The sequence below is a fragment of the Arvicola amphibius genome, chromosome 7 (genome assembly GCF_903992535.2).
Source record: "Arvicola amphibius chromosome 7, mArvAmp1.2, whole genome shotgun sequence".
In the NCBI taxonomy this organism is placed as follows: Eukaryota; Metazoa; Chordata; class Mammalia; order Rodentia; family Cricetidae; genus Arvicola; species Arvicola amphibius.
This window is the reverse complement of record NC_052053.1, coordinates 39,006,689-39,029,297: the sequence shown is the minus strand read 5'-3', so window position 1 is coordinate 39,029,297 and position 22,609 is coordinate 39,006,689. Positions and strand designations below refer to the sequence as shown.

The window sequence follows — 22,609 nt, the reverse complement described above, 5'->3', positions numbered from 1 at the left end:
GCTTCATGTAGCAAAAACTATCCTGACCAAAATGAACAAGACTGGAGAGAATATCATTCCCAACCTCAAAATACACTACAGAGCCATAATAATAATAATAATAATAATAATAATAATGATGATGATGATAATAATTTGGTACTGACACAAAATACAGACATATAGACCAATGAAACAAGTCAATGATTCAAACATAACTAGGCAAAACTACAGCTATCTGATATTAGAAAAATATATCAAAAACATACACTGCAGAAGAGACATTATCTTTAACAAATCATGTCCGTATAAATGAATTTCCACATGAAATTAGACTTGGATTTGCTACCTGGCATATAACCCAACTTTAAATGAACCAAAAACTTTATTGTGAACCCTGAAATAAACACGCAAACATTAGAAGACAACATAGACAGTACTCTATGTTACATAAGTATAGGAAAGGACTTTCTGAATAGCAGCACTCTATTTGTTCAGGAATTGAGACCAGCATTTGATAAACTAGGGCATAAAAAAACTAAACAGCTGCCCAAGGAACTAGCTGGGGGCGTCTTCCTGGACACTTGGGAACCCCTCTAGAGTCTAGTCTCTGCCAAAATGAAAGATCCTATTGCCATACTCATGAATATCTTGCATATCGCCATAGAACCTTCACCTGTCATTGGATGGAGAAAATGACAGAGCCCCACATAGAAACACCGGATTGAGCTCCCAAGTTCCTGACAAGGAGCAAAAGGAGGGAGATCATGAGCAAGGAAGTCAGGACTGAGAGGAGTGCGTTTACCCATTGAGACTGTGGGACAGATCTAATGGGAGACCACCAAGTCCAGTTGGAATGGGACTGATGGAACAGGGGACCAAACCGGACTCTCTGAATGTGGCTGACAGTGGAGGAGGACTGAAAAACCAAGGACAACGGCGATGAGCATGAACTCTACAGCATGGACGGGCTCACTGTGAGCCTTGTCAGTTTGGTTGCTCACCTTCCTGGACTTAAGGGGAGCTGGGAGGACCTTGGACTTAACATAGTGAAGGGAACCCTGATGGCTCTTTGGCTTGGAGAGGGGCGGAGTGGGGGTATGGGTGGAAGGGAGGGGAGGGAAGGGGGAGGAGGAGAGGAGGAGATGGAAATTTTTAATAAAAAAAATGAGAAAAAAAACTAAACAGCTTCTGCATAGCTAAAGATACAAGTAGCAGAGTGAAGAGAAAGTCAATAGAATGAGAGATTATCTTTGTCAACTGTACATCTGACAGAAGATTAAAATCCAAAATATACAAAAGTATAACAAACATATCAAACAACAAAACTAAAACAAGCAAGCACATAAAACAAAACAAAACAACACCACCACCAACAACAAAAACAGAAACAGAAACCAAAGAACCCATTAAAAAACTGGACTTAGGATCTGAACAGAGAATTCTCAAATGAAGAAATATTTATAAAAGAAGTCCATCAACTTGTGGACCTGGAGAAATTATCAAATTTAATTAGCAAATTCAAAAAACTTAGAAATTTCTCTTACCCAGAGTCAGGATGGTTAAGTTAAACAAAATGGAGACAATAAGAGCTTTAATTTGGGACAGGGAGGGAAATAAATTCCATAGGAGGTCTGATGAGAAAACAATAGTGAGGGTGCTTTAACAAGTCCTAAGGGAAAGATTTAGTACATTTTTACTTAAAGTTACAAATAATGCACAAAAGCACACACACATATAATGTGTGTTTGTATATGTATGCATGTGTGTATCGTTTAAATGAAAATTTTCTCTCTGGACCGACAATGCTTCCTCTAAAACATACAGTTTATTTAACAAAACCTCGAACACTAGACATGAAATGTCTTCTTTTAAGTTGTTCTCCAGGGTTTTCTATGAGTCCTCCCAAAACATAATATACCATAACAATTCCTCTTAGTTGCCTTCAAGAAGTTGGCAGCAAATCTCTATTACTTAAGACCTTATGCACTTTATATACAGGACCTGGAGGGTCTGGATTACTGCTGACCTTGAAGCCTTCCCTGGGATGACTAGTTTTCATGGTGCCAGAGCGTGCCAAGTCAGTTTCCAGGGGAGGGGATCAACCAATAGTCCTATTCCTCTATAGTGGCTATGAACTAGAACAACAAACAACATGGAATACTATCTATAAACATGCAAGAATGACACTGATAGCTTGGTAGTAATCAATAGCTCTATAATTAGAATTCAGGCCTGCTCAACAGGAAAGAAATCTTGCCTGATACTAGAAACCTAGACATCTACATAGCTCTAGTGAAATCATGGATCTTTAAAGAGAACCCACAACTGCCACTTTACTAAACCAGCATAATGCTTAACTACATTCTAAATATTTACACTTATACTTACAGATAAGTGTATATCTTTTCTCTCATTAAAGAAATGTCTCTACAACTGATGGAGACCATTATAGAAAAGCACAGTAGAACAAAGTCTAGAAGACAAATTGTGTCGTATACAGTCCAACCTGATGTAAACTATATACAACAAACCCCTTCACCCGGGGCTCATGTTTTATAGAGGAAAAGATAGAAATATTGTAGCAGCCTTAGAAGCATCAAGTTTGCTATAAGATCATGTCTAAAAAAGTCAGAGAAGCAATACCCATGAGTTCTTAACAACATGGGTGCTTTAACAACACCTGAACAATGACATCAAGAGATGTGCTGGAATGTGGCAGTGGGAAATCTCATAGGGTTCCAATCTTAGACAAAGAACTACATACAACTAAAAAATACAGAGGACAGGACAAGAGCACACCATTTGGTATTGTTATAGTTATTTGGTTAACTGTAGACAGAAGCTTCTGTCCTGCCTAATCCTTCAGCCATTCAGTCCCAAAGAAACACACAGAGGCTTATGTTAATTATAAACTGTTTGGCTAGGGCTTATTATAAACTAGCTCTTACAACTTAAATTAACCCATAATTCTTGCCGGGCGGTGGTGGCGCACGCCTTTAATCCCAGCACTCGGGAGGCAGAGGCAGGCAGATCTCTGTGAGTTCAAGACCAGCCTGGTCTACAAGAGCTAGCTCCAGGACAGGCTCTTAAAAAGTTGCAGAGAAACCCTGTCTCGAAACCCCCCCCCCCAAAAAAAAAGTTAACCCATAATTTTTCTCTATGTTTAGCCACGTGGCATGGTACCTTTTCTTAGTAAGGCATTCTCATCTTGCTTCCTCTGCACCTGGCTGGTGACTACAACTCTGCCTCCTTTGCCTCCATATCCTTAGGCTGTAGGTCAGCCTATGGAGCATTTTCTTAATTAGTGATTGATGTGGGAGTGCCCAGTCTACTGTGTGTGATGTCACTATTTGGTTGGTGGTCATGAGTTATATAAGAAAGCAGATTGAGCAAGCCTTGAGTATCAAGCTATCAAGAACTTTTTCATGACCTCTTAATCAGTTTCTGCCTTCAGGTTCCTGTCTTGTTTAAGTTCCTACCTTGAATTCCTTCAATGGATTTGGGATATATATCAATGATTTAGTATATGTAAGCCAAATAAATGCCTTCCTCTCCAAGTTGTTTTTGATTATGATGTTTCATCATAGCAATAGTCATGTTAAATAAGATACACACACACACACACACACACACACACACACATACACACACACACTCTACCACAACAATTAAAGAAAAAGAGGATACCATGAACCATGACTTTCACAAAGTGCACATGGGAGGAAGAACAAACCAGATGAGTTTGAGGGATGATTGAGAAGTGGAGAAGGATTGCAATTTCATTTTAATTTCAAAAAGTAAAAAAAAATAAAAACAATGTTGGAGAGATGCAGAGGTTGTCACTCAATCATAAAGACCAGAGTTTTACCCCAACACATAAATTGGGCAGCTTAATAAAGCTGTGGCCCCAGCTCTAAGAGATCTTATGCTCTTTTCCCGCCTCCACAGAAATGTTTGTGAATACGTTTAAGCAGACACAGACATTAGACATAAACACACAAGCACTTAAAAAAATAAAAATAGAAATTATACAAAAAGAAATGCTCTCATCATTCTATTCCCAGTCTAGTTCAATCATGAATAGAAGGAATATGTTAGAAATATGTAAGAATAAGTATGACTTTATTTTCAAATTTTTATCTAATTGTTATATTACCTAAAAGTTATTAAACTTGTTTATCAGTTTCAACATGTATCCTGCCCTGTATTGATCATTATGAGTAACACTAATGTAATATTATTTCTGTGGGGTAAATGTTCTTATTGAGATGGCTACATGATCTCAAAGACTTCTTCTAGTTTCACATCAGTGTACTTTCCTTTATGAAAATCATTGAGTTTTTAAGTCCAAGGAAGCCGTTTGAATAGGAACTCTCATTATATCTCTGTCCACAGAAAAATAACCAGGTGGGCATGTGGTCCAGTTGAGAGAATGGAAAAAATTTTTTTTCTATGACCACTGAACTCTATACTCCAACTTGGCAGTGTTTATGCTTTTGGTAATTTGCTGTAGAAGAGAAAAACAGTAACAGAGAAGGAAGCAAAAAAGACCCGATGAGGCTATTTCCCATGGAGATCTAAATTTATGGTTGACACTAATTAATATGAACTAGGTTTGTGTCTGTCGCAACCAATTCTGCTTTCCTCACTCCTCTCATTTGCTCTGAGAAATCTTTCCTGATCAAGTACTACATAAAGACTCATGACTTTTATGGCACATCATTCCAGTCTCTATCTTGTAGGTGCTGATAGCTAGTACAGGTGATGAGCCAAGCATGAAAGGAAGTTTCTCAAAGAGAGCAGAGCCAAATCCAACCTCAGGCTGAGAAATGTATATGCAAGCATTACCAAGATCTAGAAACCTACTCAGAATACCTCCAGATATGTGAGCACCACTAGGTAGGTAGTTGTGACCACTTTTGTGCTCTGAATAGGTGCTGCACAGAATTGGGGCCTTTATTGCACATCACTGCAACAACAGCTAACCGGTACTATGGAAATGGAGAGTGCATATAAAAATATCTTATCATATCCGATTAAAATAGATCCAAATCTCTCTGTGAGTTCGAGGCCAGCCTGGTCTACAAGAGCTAGTTCCAGGACAGGCTCTAAAAAAGCTGCAGAGAAACCCTGTCTCGAAAAACCAAAAAAAAAAAAAAAAAAAAAAAAAAAAGAAAAAGAAAAAGAAAAAGAAATAGATCCAAATCCAAAAGGGGAAAGCATTCAGGTCTCAAATGATTGTGGCATAGACCTGCCTGGCTAGGCCAGAAAAGGTTTGTTAATACTTTCAGTGTCTAGTTTTAGCCACCAACTGTGATAAGCTGGCAGTTTCTGGAGTTAAACTAGCCAACTGTACTTAACAGTCACCAGCAGAGGCCTTGGTCTGCCTGCTGCTGCACAGATGCACAGCAAGTGCCTAGTGCTAATTAGGATGCTTGCTCACTCTTTCTTCTTTTCTCTCTCTCACACTTTTTGATTCTTTGTGTGTGTTTGTATGTGTACATGTGTATATGTGTGCACGTGTAGATGATCCAGTGTTCTTTTCTGTATCATGTATGTTTATGTACGTGTGTATACCAGTGTACAGATTATGGAGACCAGAAAGTCAATGCCAAGTGTTTTTATAGATCACTTTCTGTCTTATTGGTTAATAGAAGGCCTGTTATTCAGCCTAGAACTAACTAATTCAGCCAGACTAACTGGCCTGTTGAATTAAGAACAGAAAAATATATGTTAATATGCATTCATGCGTTGCCAATTTAGCTCCCCGAGAGCTTTGAAAAACAAACAAGCAGAAGACATCAGAGGGAGCATTTGGGTTTGGAGGGAGCCAAAAGCCACATCCCAGAGAGTTACTCACTGTAAGGAAAAAATGTTTTTTTTTTAAAGGGAGGGTATGGGGAACCTGTTTCCACACATAAAATACTGCTGTTCTAGCACACACACACACACACACACACACACACACACACACACACACACACACACATTCATATAATATATATAATCACATATAATATAATCCTTTATTTCATAGAAATAAATTTAAGATCTAAAACTAGAAACTCTTAAAAGAACTATATTATGGCTACCTTCTATTAGAGATAATGAAAATTTATCAATAAATGAAAAAAATTGTCATATATATATATATATATACATATATACATATATCAAAGACACTTATCCAGAAGGTGAGAAGAGAGCACAGACAAAAGAAGAATGCTTCCCAAGCCTAGATATAATGATAGACTCATATCCAGATAGATAAAGAAGGTGTATGATGCAATGGTGAACATATTGATGCTCCTATATAAAGGATGTACAGCTAGGTAATTTTGTCTGGATGGTAAGTGAGTAATCATGACCATTTCAAAGAATCCTCCACAGCATCTGTCAGCAGGTAAACACAAATGCAGAACATAACAGGACCTTTTTCATACCCTCTTAGATGATTAAAGATGTTAAAAATGCAGACATCGAAACCCTCCTACACAGATGGTGGAACATTCAAAGAATGCAGCCATTATGTGAAGCATTTTTTTTCCAAATTTTTAAATATTTCCATAGCTGTTGGAGCTAGCAATTCCAAACCTACTTATATAATTTTAAAGACAATTACAAATGCATGTCAACTCAAACCATTTATGCAAATATTCATTTCAGCATTATTCCTAATAGCTTCCAGAGTGGGAATAATCTACTTGCCAATTGACATTATTCATCAATAAGCTAACAAACCAAACACTGATATATTCCAAGTGGAACAAGCTCTTCATTCAAACACATATAATGTTTGGTGTTATTTCCAGAAAATGTCCAGAACAGAAAAATCTATATCAGCACAAAATAGATTAGAAGTTACCAGAATGTGAGGTAGGTACATAAGAATGACTGTTAAGGAGCCTGTGTTTTATTTTGGGGTCAATTAACATAAGAATGTAGTAATGGGTGCTGTAAATGAGCACTCTCAAATTGTGAATTTCATGGTTTATAAACCACATCTCAATTTACTTGTTATTAAATTGTGTAATGAATATGCAATTTTATGAAAGCTACAAGCTGTATAATATTCACTCCAAATTTCATAGAGATTCTATGGCTCCACTGCCTGCAGATTTACTGTGAGGAGTTACCAAGCTCGAAGAACTTTTATAAAGGTGAAATGCAATCTGCCAGCAACTCATACTGCTTCTTCTAAAAGTACTTGTGTCCAGTGAATAAAACAGGTAACTCATCTGTTACGTAGCTACTTGTTCAGAATTGAAATCCCCTTCTGAAGGGAGGGAGACCCTTAAAGTTCAAAGGGGTAATGGAGTTAAGCAGTAATCCATCTCTTGGAGAGGTGGTAATCTATGATGGAGCTGCCTATGTGCTGAGAAAAGAATTCCAGGAACATAGCTGTCCTGAGTCATCATCATGCTGAGGCAGGGTGTGGGTGATGAAGTTGCCTTTTAGACATCAGTGTTCACCAAGGTAGACCCGAGTCGAATCATTTCCTTGATCGATTATTAGTGCTGTCTCTGAAAGGTTTTACATTTCTGTGGGGGACAGTCATCCAATCCACCCATAAAAGAAATCATCCTTTTAACTCAAAGATAAAGAAAATCAAATGAAATGAGTCAAAGCAAAGAGAACAATAGTAAGCATGAGAATAAAATGTATGAAATCGAATAAAAATGGTTATCTAAAAAATCAAATACCCAAACAAAACAAAAAAGCCCAAAGCCATTCATTGGAAGGGTGGAAAATATAAGCAAAGCAATGGCAAGATTGACTTGTATACAAACAGGTTTGTACACGAGCACAGAACCATGCATATACCTATATAAATTGAGTACGTGGAAAGCAAGATAGATAACAAACCAAAAAGAAAATATAGAAATTTAAAAACCACGTCAGTGAGGTGGATTGTTCTCCAGATAAAGGTGCTATGTATTTGACTTTAAAACTTTAAAATCTAAAAATTTCTACCAAATTAAAAGCTCAATTCACTCATAAAACTCTAACCTCTACTCCAGAGTGAATGAAGAAAAATGGGAAGAAAAGAAGGGGTGGAAAGAAAGACAAAGAGAATAAAAGACAAATGAAGGAAGGAAGGAAAGAAAGGGAGATGAGGGTGGGAGGGAGAGAGGGACATAAGGAAGGATCAAAAAAATGAAAGAACGGACGGAGGAGAGAAGTAATGAAGGAGAGAAGGGAGGCCAGAGAGATGACTCACTGTACAGACAAACTGTTATCCAAGCTTGACAACCAGAGTTCAATCCCTTGGACCCACATGGTGGAAGAGGAGAATTGATTTCTCCATCATGTCTGCTGAGTGCCACAAATATTATAAAGAGATGATAAATAGATGATGGAGAAATAAATAAATATTGAAAATAAATATGAGAGCAAAGAAATACTATGAAGTCCTCCCAATAATATGTAGAATGGTAGCGGTCTACACATGCTTCACTGATATATAACAAGGTAACTGTAGGAACTGAGAGAACTATTAAAGATTCATATCAACTAAAATAATGGAAGGAACACATTCATTTAACTGGGTGGGTTTTTTTTTTTAACTGCTTTTACTCTTATCTCTAGTGTGTGTGTGTGTGTCTGTGTGTGTGCGTGTGTGTGCATGTGTGTGCATGTGTGTGTATGCACATGTACTGTTCCAGGACTTTGTACATGCTAACTCCCAGTCATACTCTTGTAACTGTTTAGAAGATAAAAATTTCCATAAACGTTGGTTTTCCATATAGTAGAACTGTTCTTCACTATAGCAATGACAACTTCAGCTCACAGGATGCTCTTTGAGGCAGCTGACTTTACTGTCCCCATTATGTAAAGAAATTAAGTGAGGATCAGCAAATAAATACAATGAAAAACCGAGAAAGCCTGTGGGCGTCTGAGAAGGATTTCTTGCTTCTTATTGGCTAGTGTTATTCATAAACTAAACGGTAGCTTGAGAATCATGAACCCTCACGAGCTGTCCAGCATGGTGTGTAGAATATGTTCACACTTCTTGAAAACACTTGAAACGAACTTGCACAGCTGAAGCGGCATGTGCATTTGAACACGTGACTCTGCTGAGCGTACTGAGATGAGTATGTGTCACATGAATTTGATACAACACACCACTGGGAACAACTTCCAAGCCTTTGATAGGAGAAAGCTGGCAATAGAAGGCTGTATATCAGTTAGGTGAATAAGCATAACAGTAAAAATAACAGAAAACTCAAAATACGCTTAGAGAGTAAAAATACTCATTTCACATGACTATATTATACATAATTTATGCAACTTCAGAAAACAAATAATGCCATATCTTTTTGAGAGCATGAACACACATGCTAGCTACACAAGGTGATTACTATGGAGATTCCAAGACACATACACAGAGGGCTTTAAATTTAGTGACTATCATTGCTTTAGAAACATTGTAACCAAAAATGTTCAAAGATTTATCAAGTTTGTGTATTTTATATTCTCTTTGGTCTGAGAAAACCCTGTTTGATAAATACTTACATAATCATACTTTACTATGAGAAAGTGGTTTTCCAGAGATCTAAAACCAAAGTTTACATATTTATAATCTTTCATGTTTGAATGCTGAGTCTAGATAGCTTCTACTAGTTTCCATATCTTTAAGATTTCTGCTGGATTTTCTGATATTATTTTCCCTTTGGGAGAATAAAACTGAAAAGAGTAATCCAATACGCTACTTCCTAAACTAGTGGGAAATCAAGAAGACTGAATTTTAAGATCCCAAGTTATACAGTGTTTTTACCTTAGCCAAGGGAAATATATATAAATACTGAGCAATAAAAACCAGTGAATAATTTTCATATTTTTTTCCATTTTGTCATAGACACATTAACTACATTTGACACAACCTCAGTTCAGAACAAATATCAGTTGATTGTGATGCAACCACCTATTTTTATATGCATGTAACAATTTTTCCAGTATACTTACTCTTGGCTAATAAGTGACTGAATTTAGCAGCTTGAGCTTGTGTGTCTTATTGAACAGAAAACCGTGAATTTTCCTGCTATTGTATAAGAGATGGCACCTGTGCTAAACAAAGGTAACAACAGCCACACTCACTGTGAAGAATTCTTTTTTTTTCTTGACACAGTTTATTGTTTTCTTAGTTGCCAAGAAGTTTTTTTTTTTAATTCGACAAAGTTCCAGTTTTCATTGTTCACTTTAATTCTTAGGTGAATTGAATCTTATTCAAAAAGTCCTATCCTATACCTGTACCTTCTAGCATATAGTCTACCCAGTCCTTCCCAAGGACAATGCGAAGCACACTCAGAAGATGGTTAACTATTTATTTTCTCTTTCATTTCTTTTAAGTCTTGCTAATTTTTATGAGACATTTTGAGATTGGAGGATTGGCTTAAGAAAAGTTCTTCCCTGTTCGTCTAGACCGTTTTGAGGAAAATTATTGCTGTGCCTCTGCAACTCACAATTCTGTATGAACAGCTCTCGCTCCTTATCAAGCATAAGGAACAACAAAGAACAAAGAACGATGGTGCACTGGCAATTATTCCTCGTGATTTCAGATGGACTGAGTATTTTTCTGTTTCTGTGGCTAAGAATTTGACTTTCTATGTTTTATCATATGTTTACAGAGAACATTCTCATACTGTGGTAAATGGTTTACTATCTCCCAGGCTCTACGTGTGTTAGTACCCCTTTTCTCCATTCCCCCAGCTAGAGCCATCTAGAGAATGAATAATAGTCAAATAAAACTGAAGTGCACTACCCCCAAAGAAAGAGGGAACAGAACCTTCGAAATGAAGCATAAGATGGACTTTCAAGTTTACTAAATTCAACTACTTTGAATTTAGGTCATCCATACATCAACTTTTAACTTTTTAGTTTGTTGTTTCTCTCCATTTAACATTCTCAACTTTTCAGTTATTTTTAATATCTCTATTTTATGCTTATGTTTATAAATACTGTCACCTCCTTTGGTCTAATGACAAATGGTTGAAGTCTGCACTTCCTATGTGTTTATGTATACATGTATAACCTTCTGTGTGCAGAGGTGAAAAAAGAATTCTTGCATTTCAAAGAAATAGTCCACTGTCCTTTAGTAGAGTATAGTCAATATTTTAAACTTATAGATAAATATAAAAATCAATTAGTTTATATTTTCAAGAAAATATTGAATGTGAAAGATATATATATATACATATATATATATATATATATATATATATATATATATGAGAATGTTAGGAAGAAGAGTTAAGAAAAATAATGAGCCAAAATAAGTCAAACCCTAACTAAGACAACTGCTCACCATTATTCTGATTATTCTGTCTCTACTGTGATGGACCAGATATCCTCTAATCATGAGTCAAAATAAATCTTACTTCCCTTAATCTGCTGCTTCTTGGGTAATGAGAACTTAACTATTTGGGGATTAAAGAAATTGTTCCACTACCCTATAAGAAATACACATGTGAACAATTGTAGAATTGTAATTAGTGTAAAGAGTTGGGAGCAAGCTGGAAGTATTTGTTTGGTATAAGGATAAGCAGCATGATGTGATACTATCTAGCGTCTACACATAGGAGATTAATTACATGCATATTACAAGTAATAAAAAGCAATGGGTCATAAATATTATGGCCCATACTCTATAAGAAAATATCTGAGCCAAGTTTGAATGATCTCCTCTTGGCGAGGAAGAGAAGAGGGCTTTAGAGAAAAAACAAAAGAGGGGAAAATAGGAGGAATATCCTACATAAAACAATAATGGTTCTATACTTAGAAGTGATTTAATTAACTCATCCCTTCATTCATGATCTCATAACAGTAAAGGGAAAGAGGGTGATAAATGAAGTGATAAGTATCTGTGTTGTAGAAAAAAAGATAAAAGGCCAGACTATTTAAAATACGATTTCACAACTAATATGCTAAGTGCTACTAGCTACAAAATTTTATACTGCAAAAGATGTATAAATTATTTGAGTAAGAAATCTTGGTTAGAAAGGTTGAAAAGAGCAAGCTCTTGAAAGTCAGATATTCAAAGGCATTTTTATGGGAATGTGAGAGCACATAGCCCTGAAAGGGGCTGTGTGCTGGCATCATAGTCATGAGAATAAATTTCAACACCTTTGCTCTACTACCTCTAAGCTACAAGCCTTGAAGAAATGAATTTATTTTTCTGGTCTCAATTTCTGTAGTTAGTCAATGACCAATGCTTTTACCAAAAGTATTTAATATCCATAGTTTTTAATAAATAGAAGTTATTAATAAAACTAAAGTAAACACCTTGAAGGAATTATTGTCTTCAAGAAGACAGTGTGAGAGAGATTACAGAATGCAAAATTTTAAAGGAAATGTGAGTGTGCTATAGTAATGGCTGATGACACTGATCAGAGAAGATCAAGGAGACAGTGAGTGTGTGTGTGTGTGTGTGTGTGTGTGTGTGTGTGTTTGTATACATTGACTGCGAATGTGCATATACTGTGCCTTCAAACACACTATAGCTCCAGAGATGGTCAGTGGAAATGTATAAAATACCAGCTTATAGAGAAGACCAGCAAAGTGAAGGCCCTGAAGAACATGCAGAAGAACATAATACCCAGAGTAATACTTTAAAGATCTAGGTGGAGACAGAGTTGGGAAAGCGCCACTTTCCCAAGGCCATGTTACAAGTACCTTACAGCTTCATCTCACTGCTCTTTGGTCTCTCCCTACTCACTTCTCCACAAGATAGGCCAGCTGCTTCTTATCACTTTGTCCTTTACCATAGAATTGATCTCTTCAATCAGCTCCACATTACCCTCTCTCCTTCTGTCCACGAAAAGCCTATTTATTCCTCGTTCCAGTGCTTTCTTCTTCCTCAGCTAGAGAAACTAGTTTCTTAAAAAAACTACCATTTTTGGTAGATGATGGTATTTTTATTGACCTGCATTGAGGTCAAGATGCTACTGAATTTGCAGCATAGAGTTGCATCCCGAGGTCACTGCAAGGGGAAAGTTCAGATGTGGAAGGAAGAAAGTAATAGCTGGCAGAAATAGCCAAGGTCATTGAGAATGTGAGTGGGAATCATTGAGAATTCTGAGGAATAGAAGAAAATTAAAAGTGCTGATAAAACTCAGCCTAATTTCAGGAGACGAGAAAGGGAACATATGGATATGTATATGTGTATATGCATATATATATATTTGTGGTGTGAGTGTGTGTGTGTGTGTGTGTGTGTGTGTGTGTGTGTTTCTGCAAAGGTGTCTTCCAAGCACAGAAGCTTATCAATCAGATTTCCTGGAGCTGGAGCTGCACATTTTCAACTGCCTGGTATGGTGCTTTATTCTAAACTTTAATCCTCATGAGGAAGGAGCAAGAAGTTATGTTAACCAATTAGCAATCTGTCCACTGCCATCACTAAATAATTTTTCAGTTGGCCTGCTGATACCCAGGGAATCACAATTGTAAAGAAAGAGATCAGATGTTCTTTAAGATGTAAATGTCAAATAATAAATTTTAATGGATCACATATTTTTTTTTTCAGAGTAGAAAGGAGTTTGCCAAGTGGGTATACATAGATGTGTGTGAGATCCAAAGATTGCAAGGGGTGTGCCCTGTGCCCAAAGATGACCATTTCATTTCAGAGTGTGTGAATCTCCATTCCTAATCTTCTTCCTAAAACATAATATAAATCAGCAACAATAAAACTTCCTCTCCTAAAAAGTGAAAAACTGGCTGGGCGGTGGTGGCGCACGCCTTTAATCCCAGCACTCGGGAGGCAGAGGCAGGCGGATCTCTGAGTTCGAGGCCAGCCTGGTCTACAAGAGCTAGTTCCAGGACAGGCTCTAGAAACTACAGGGAAACCCTGTCTCGAAAAACCAAAAAAAAAAAAAAAAAAAAAAAAAAAAAAAAAAAAGTGAAAAACTGGAAGAATAAGAACAAAAGTGTCATTCTTGAGAAAACGTAATTTGATTCAGGTTAAGAGGAATCAGGATGAAAAGCTATCGTTCTTTGCAATAGAGGGAGAACCATGTTGTGAACTGGCAACAGGCTGCCCACCAAAGAGCAGATGGTAGAGCAGGGAAGACATACACTCAGCGGCCATATCCTGGACTTTTCAGAGGCCACTCAAACGAAGGATGTTTGGAAATGAAGGGAGTGACAAAATAGAACACGTTTAAAAAGCAGAAAATAAAAGAACAGATTGAAAAGTGAAATTTGTAAGATTTACTAAATAAAAATCAAAATCCTAGAAGTCATAGTCATTTATAATCTTTATACTTAGCAAGTAACTAGGTATGAATTTTAAGAAAAAACAGCTCAGCAATGTAGCACAAAGCCAGCTTATGAAGAATTTCAAATGCAAAAAGAAAACATGAGAGCATTACAAAAAAATTAAGAAATAAGAAGAACAGGGGTGTTCTGTCTCTAAATTTGAATCACAAAGCCACATATTCTATCTTTTTTCTCCCTTCTTTTCATGTTTTTGAAATGCCAAGGTAAGTTATTAAATAATAATATATATAAATTAAAAATGTAGTAAATTCAAGAGCAGAAACATATTTTTAAAAAGGAATCATGAAAAAAATGATGGATATGAAAGGATGTCTGACACAAATGGAACATTTATTTTAAAGTCTAGTAGTTCCATGAGAATTCATCTTTAATATGCCATGAGGCATTTGCTTTTCCAGAGAGATAAAATAATAGAAATATAGAATAAAATCGTTTATACACGGACAATTAAATCAAATAATAAAACATACTATGAATAACATAAATGTTGACAGTGGCATTAATTTCTGTTTCAAGGAGTAATTTATTATCAACTGGCTAAATTATTCATGTAGGAAAAACCTTCATTTCCAGCTAAATGTTGTAACACATGTTTGTTTCCTTCTTACATAATAAATGAAGCAGGTGTAAAGCAAGAAAATTATGAGTTATTAGATAGTTCTCTAGGGACTTCCTCCCAGAGGAGCTTATGCCAACACCATTGGGGGATTAACGTTAACCTGGTTACATGCGTTCAATAGTTTAATTTTAGAAAAGTAGAAACTTATTAACCCATGTCTTATTTCACATGATGCTGATCCATCCTAATACTAGAATAATTTCATCTTTATCAATGTATAAGTTAAGGTCCCATTGTACTACGATCATAATAGTCTGTGATCAGATGTGATATGTTGTTTCTCTACTCTGAACAAAATTAATCTTCTCACACAACAAACTGCTCTTTTTAGCCTCTTGTGAGGATTAATTGATTTAGAATCTTTCAGAAGAAAGAGTAGAATAAATATGCCTTCATATTATAGGTGATGATTCAATTTTTAACAGGAAAAATCAGCCACATATTATATAATAAAATTAAAAGATTGAAGTAATTTAATGATCTCTGAAAATATGATATTCATTGACTACATTTTAATTTTCCCAAACTGGATGCTACTTCAAACAAAGAAAAATACCATAATTTTATTTCCTAATTTATGTTTTTTATATTTTATTGGAAAGATAAATAAGAAGAAGGGAAAAATAGGACTACAAAAATTCAAATCCGACCATGATCATACATACTCAGGAATATGATGTCCTATATAGGGAAATAAGAAAAAAACACAATAATAAAGAAATGCTTGGTTTAGTGAGGCTTAAAGTATAACTTGGATTTCTAGAAGACAGGGTGAAAATCTCACCTCAGTAGAAAAAATGAGTGAAGGCTTATGATGCACACATTCTTACAAGTCTAAGGGACTTCCATAAAACCTAAGAACTAGAAATTACAGATTTACATGCATAGGCCAGAAAATAATGCAATATTATGTTGAAATGATGAATATGTTGAAATGTAATCATCAAGATTAATTAAAATGACTCCTATCCCAGAAGACTTCTATGCCACCAGAGGACAAGCTAGCTCCCTGCATGCAAGGTCCACACTTCTGCAGAGGCTTCCTATTCCATCAAAGGATAGATAAGTATCCTGAACACCAGAGACCACTGAAGCTCCCTGAAAACAACTCAGAAGTATCTTACTCCACCTGAAGTCAAGCCAGCAAACTGAAATCTAGAGGAGCTTGGAAGAGTCAGAGGCCATTCACATAACCAGAACTCCAGCCCCCAACTTGGGTATCAGTTCCCTGCTGGACCAGATGACATCTAAACAATCAAAAGTCCAGCCCCCAATTCAGGCAGAGACTGTCTACACAACCACAGGCAACAATAGTAAGAAGACTAGAGAGGAAACAGAAACCAAGGAAGAAAACTTCTATAGAACAAAAATAAACACAGAAATTGGCACCTATGCCTATAATTGCTCCAAATCCTGTTGCCTAACGGTGAGTGTATGAACACAACAAGGGATCCCATTTCAACACTCCCTGAATATTCAGTGCACTTGAATCACAAGAACACTACCTTACAACCAACTTTACAGATATAACAGAGTTCCTTAAGAAGAAATGAATAACTTCTTTCATAAAAAAGGAAATGGCAAACAAAACATGGAGAAATACAATAAATTTCTTAAAGAATGTCAAGAAAATCAAGGAAAAAAAAACAAATAAATAGTTAAAACAAAAAATAAAAAAAAACCCAAATGGAAAGAGAAGCAATAAGAAAACACAAACTGATAGAATTGTGGAAATAAAAAATCCAGGCAAGCAAACATGAACTACAAATGCAAAATCATCAAAAGATAGAAGAGAGTGTCTCAAGCCTTGAAGACAAGATAAGAAAAAATAGGTACACCAGTCAAAAAAAAATGTTAAATCTAAGAAATTTCTGATACAAAACATCCAGCAAACCTGAGATACTATGAAAAGACCAAACCTAAAAAGAATAAATGAATAGAAGACACCCAGCTGAATGCCCAGAAAATTTTTTTAACAAAATCATAGAAGAAAATATTACAAACCAAAAGAAGGACATAACTATAATGGTCCAAGAAACTTACAGAACACCAAATAGATTAGTCCGGAAAAGAAAGTCCCCTCCCATATAATAAACCAAATAGCAGACATACATAGAAAAAATGAATATTAAAAGCTGTATGTGGAAAAGCCCACGTAACATATAAAGGCTAGCCTATTAGAATTATATCCTACTTCTCAATGGAGACAGTAAAAGCCAGATGGGCCTGGACAGAAGCACTGTAAATGCTAAGAGACCACAGATGCTGGCCCAGACTACTATACCCAGCAAAACTTTCAATCACCACAGATGGAGAAAACAAGATGTTCCATGATAAAGTTGAATTTAAACATCTAACCACAAATCCAGCCCTATACAAACAATTGAAGGAAAAGTCCAAACCAAGAGGTTAAATACACCCACAAAATTATAGGCAATAAATAACCTCATACTAGCATAACCCAAAAAAGGAACACACACACACACACAAACACACACAAACACTATCAAATCATTGGTCATTGATATAGCTCAATATAAATGGACTCAATTCTCCAATAAGAAGTCACACAGCAAAAAATGGATGCAAAAAAAGACCCATCTATTTGTTGTATACAAGAAACATAAGACAGACTTTACCCCAAAGTAAAAGGCTGAAAAAAATATTTTCCAAGCAAATGGTCCCAAGAAACAAGCTTGGGTAGTTGTTCTAATAGCCAACCAAAGAGAATTCAAATCAAATTTAATCAAAAAAGATGTAGAAGGACCCTTCATATCGATCAAAGGAAAAGTCCACCAAGGTAATGGTTCAATTTCCAATATCTATGCCCCAAATGCAGGGGCATCTACATCTGAAAAGAAAATATTACTGAAGCTTAAATCATACATCAGCCCTTACACATCAACAGTGGAGACTTCAATACCCCATTCTCACCCATGGAGAGGTGATATGAAATATTATTTTTACTAGACAAGATGTTACTTTTGTTTATGATGCATTTGTTTCATGATGTAAAGATGTGTTGCTTTGCCTGACAAAGGTACCCAGTTGGTCTAATAAAAAGCTGAATGGCAAATAGTTAGGAAGTATAGTAATCGACAGGGCCCCTGGGCAGATAGAATAAGAGGAGGAATCCAGGCTCAAGAGGAGAGAGTGAGGGAGAAAGACACCTGGGGACAGTCAGCCAGGCAGCCTCCAATCAGTCAGACTTGGAGTAGGACATACAAAAAGAAACAAAATTTAAAAGCTCCAATGCAAAAACATAGGTGAAGAAAACCAAACTAAATTAAGTTATTGGAATTGTGGGACAAGCATAAGACAACGCCAATCATTAATAAGTAATAAGAAAAATCCATGTCATGATTTGGAGCTGGTTGATGGCCCAAGAAAAAGCCAGTTACAGACAGGTCATTCAGTCAAAAACTAAATAAAGAAATAATGGAACCCACAGACATTATGAACGAAATGAACCTAAAAGATATTTACAGTACATTTCACCAAAGCATAAAGAATATAACTTCTTCTCAGCACCTCTTGTAACTTTATACCAAATTGATCATATAATCAGTCACAAAGCAAGTCTGGAGAGATACAAGAAAATTAAAACAAGGCTTTGCGCCTTATTAGACCACCATGGATTAAAGCTGGATTTCAACAAGGACAGAAAAAAAAAAACAATTTACAAATTAATGGAGACTGAACAACTCTCTACGGAATGACTACTGAGTCAAGGCTGATATAAAGAAGGAAAATAGAGACATAGAATTCAAAGAAAACGAACATACAAAATACCCAAAGTTATGGGACACTATAAAAGCTGTCCTAAGAGGAAAGTTCAGAGCACTAAGTGCCTACATAAAGAATTTGGAGAACTGTCACTATCAACTTAACAGCACACATAAAAGCTCTAGAACCAAAAGACACAAACACACCCAAGAGGAGTAGAAGGCCAGGAAGCAATCAAACTAAAACTGACGATAAAATAAAAACAATACAAAGAATTAGTGAAACAAAGATGTGGTTCTTTGAGGAAATCAACAAGATAGATAAACCTTTATCCAAGCTAAGCGGCAAGGAGAAAATAGGGGGTACAACAACAGACCAAGAGGCAAGTCAAAGAAACATTAAGTATACTGCAAAAGCCTGTGCTCCACAAAATGGAAAATCTAAAAGAAATGGGTTATTTTCGTGATATATAACACTTACCAAAGTTGAATCAAGATCAGATAAGCAGTTTAAAGAGACCTATAGCTCCTAAGGAAATAAAAACACTCACTACAAGTCTCCCCTGCATCTCCGACCCCTGCAAATAAAAGCCCAGATAGTTTTAGTGTAGATTTCTACCAGACTTTCAAAGAAGAGCAATTCCAATACTCAATACTCCTCAAATTACCACCCAGAATAGAAACAGAAGGACCATTTTCAAATTATAAAGACAAAACAAAGAAAGATATTAAGGACCAATATCCTTCATGAACACTGGTGCTGAAATACTCAATAAAATACCCCCAAACTGAATCCAGGAACACATCAAAAACATCATCCACTATGATCAACTAGACTTTATCACAGGCATGCAGGAATGTTATAACATAGATAAATCTGTCATATAATCCACCATATAAACAAACTGTAAGGAAAAAAACCTCAGGATCATTTCATTAGATGCTGAAAAAGCTTTTGACAAAAACCAATACCCCTTCATGATAAAGGTCTTGAAAAGATTAGGGTTCTGAGAAACATATGTAAACATAATGAATGTAATTTGCAGCAAGCAGTAGCCATTATCAAATTAAATGGAGAAAAACTTAAAGCAGTTCTACTAAAACCAGGAAAAAAACATGGCTGTCACTCTCTCAATATATACATTTAATATAGTACTCAAATTTTAGCAAGAGCAATAAGACAACTAAAGGAGATCAAGGAAGATGTCAAAGTATCTTTATTTGTTGAAGATATGATAGTATACATAAGGACCCCAAAGATTCTTCCAAGCAACTTTTGCAGTTGAAAAATACCTTCCAAAATGTGCCTGGCTAGAAGATTAACTGAAAAAAAAAATAGGTAGCCTTACAATATACAAACGATAAATGGGCAGAAGAAGAAATCAGGGAAACACCTTTCACAGTAGCCACAAATGATATAAAATATCTTGGTGTAACACTAACCAAAAAAAGTGAAAAAACAATGTGACATTAACTTCAAGTCTTTGAAGAAAGAAATTGGAGAAGATATCAGAAGATGCAAAGATCTCACATGCTCATCGTTCAGTAGGATTAACATAATTAAAAAAGCTACCATACCAAAAGTAATCCACAGAGTCAATGCAATCCCCATTAAAATCCCAAAACAATGTTTCAAGACCTTGAAAGAACAATACTAAACTGCACATAGAGAAACAAACAAACAAAAAAAAAAAACCCAGGATAGCTAAAACAGTCATACAATAAAAGAACTTCAAGAGGTATCATCATCCCTGACTTCAAGTTGTACTTCTTGCACAATATTGGGATAAAAACAGAGAGGTGGATTAATGGAAATCATTCAACTACCTGGATGTAAATCCACACAGCTATGAACACCTGATTTTTGGGGGGCAATTTTCAGGAAACTCTTCAGCTTTACCCATAGACCTGAGCCATGGAGACTCAAGATTTCAGTGATGAGAAAAATGTATCATCATCTAATGTCCAGTTGTAGCAATGTACAATTCAAATGTATGATGTTTTGTTCATGAAACATTCTATCAGAAGGTAATTGTGATGACTGTAAGCTAGAACAGTCGTAGTGATCAGATGCTAAGAGTCATGGGGCTATAATAGGAAGGTATCTTATAACTCATCCTTTGCCGACGTTAGGGGATATCTATATTCTATATATAGATATTTTATATATTCTAACATTTAAAGTCAATATATAGAATAAATGCAATTCTTTTGCTGCACTTTTTTCAAGGTGTTTGGGGGTTTGTTTCCATGGATGGCGGGATCTACTCACCCACACTGGTGCAGCTTTCACCGTCCGTCCCCAGCGTCCAGCCCTCGTAACAGGAGCACTTGACCAAGTGCTTGTGCTGCTCACACACTTGGGTGCACCTCTGGTGGGAGGCACAGTAGTCCACGATTTCACAGGTTTTATTGTCTTTCTTGAGATGGTACCCTTCTGGGCAGGAGCAGACAATTCCTCTTCCAGGAACAACAGAACAGTGGTTACTACAGCCTCCGTTGTTGAGCGAACACTCATCTGTCAAGGAGAAGATGGTCTCAGTCACATGGCTTTTTTCTTACTCCCTAGTACTCACTGATTGAATTCTCTGACTCTGGAATTGGAGTCAGGGATTTTGCACCCACTACAAGACAATCTCCCACAGCCATTCTGCTATAAGTAGTGCTACAAATGATCCAATGCCAGAATTTATTTCTAAATGATAAGAACCAGAAATGCAAGTTTTTCATTATACTAAATTTGTAACATACATTGGGTTAGTCCATTAATGCAAATTGTGTTGAGTACAGATTGAGTTAAGCCACCGATGAAAACTGTTTTCACACTTTTGTAAAAACCAGGAAAATTACCTGTGGCCTTTTAGAATCTGTGTAAAATCTATTGTAGATGTCTTTCAAAGACAGAAACTGATTACTTGAGTATTTAGTGCTTATAAATAAAGATATATATATATATATGTATATGTATATATTCATATGTAATTAGAGTCATAATGAGGAGTAGTTTTCTTTCCCTGTGCCCTATATATTGGTTATTATGATTAATTCAATGAGGTCATGAAAATTTAACACATAATACACAAGCAAATTTATACTTGTAATTTGGCACAAGTAATGAGCATTCATTATTCACCATATGAATAACACACATAGTTTTTAAAGAGAAGGAATGCTTCCTTCATACCGTCTGTGTTTAACTTTAGAATTATGCATTTACTGTTATTTTTTAATCACAAAATTTTAGATTCTAGGGGGACATAGAATATTTCTAGTCGTACTTGTCACCCTGATGTTGAATAGATAATAGAAGCTATCTGATGAATAAAATTAAAGTTTAAAACATGATATAACATAAAATTGGAGCCAGCTTGGTCAAATCTCAATAAGTCATGCTCTAGATTAAGATGGAGTTTTTTTTTTTTTTTTTTTTTTTTTACAATTCTACTGTCCCTTCTTTTCCTATTGTTCCAATGCAGGCAGCAGTTACATAGCAACAAGCCCGAGGGCTTCTCCATATTGCTTCGCAGTAAAAATGTTATTTTGAGTTGGGTGTAAATGCCTTTAGTCCCTATACTAGGGACACTGAAACAGGCAGATTTCTGGGAGTATGAGGACAGCCTGGTCTACACAGCGAGTGCAGGTCTGGCCAGGTCTACAGAGTGACATTTTTATCTTAAAACAAAGCAAAATAATGAAAATCAAGCAAAATAGAGATTAAAAAAATATTACTTCAAACTGATCTAATTGTGCTTGTTAGTACAAATGCTAACAGTGCTATTGTGTAATAATTGACAAATTAGAGTGATATTTACATGTATAGTATATTATTTCCTGGTGACTCTAGTATATTTATTGTAAGAATGAGTTGAATTGCAAGGTGTTCATAAAAGATTTCTACATGTTAAAAGTTTCTAGATGGTTTACCTCTTTTCCATAGTATTCATAAACAGGAAAAGGAATATAATTCTATTAACCATTTTTCTTTAAGAAGTCACTTCATGTTAGGTAT

The 22,609-nt window shown here is 35.9% G+C and overlaps 1 protein-coding gene across 1 annotated transcript in view; it reads right to left on the bottom strand.

Annotated features, from left to right (window-relative positions):
* The window catches only part of Lrp1b (LDL receptor related protein 1B), a 1,542,993-nt gene that overhangs the window by 613,488 nt on the left and 906,896 nt on the right, over positions 1–22,609 (bottom strand). Inside the window, exon 23 of the mRNA XM_042055373.1 lies at positions 20,873–21,118. Coding sequence (XP_041911307.1) covers positions 20,873–21,118 — 246 coding nt within the window. The remainder of the gene's footprint in view (positions 1–20,872; positions 21,119–22,609) is intronic.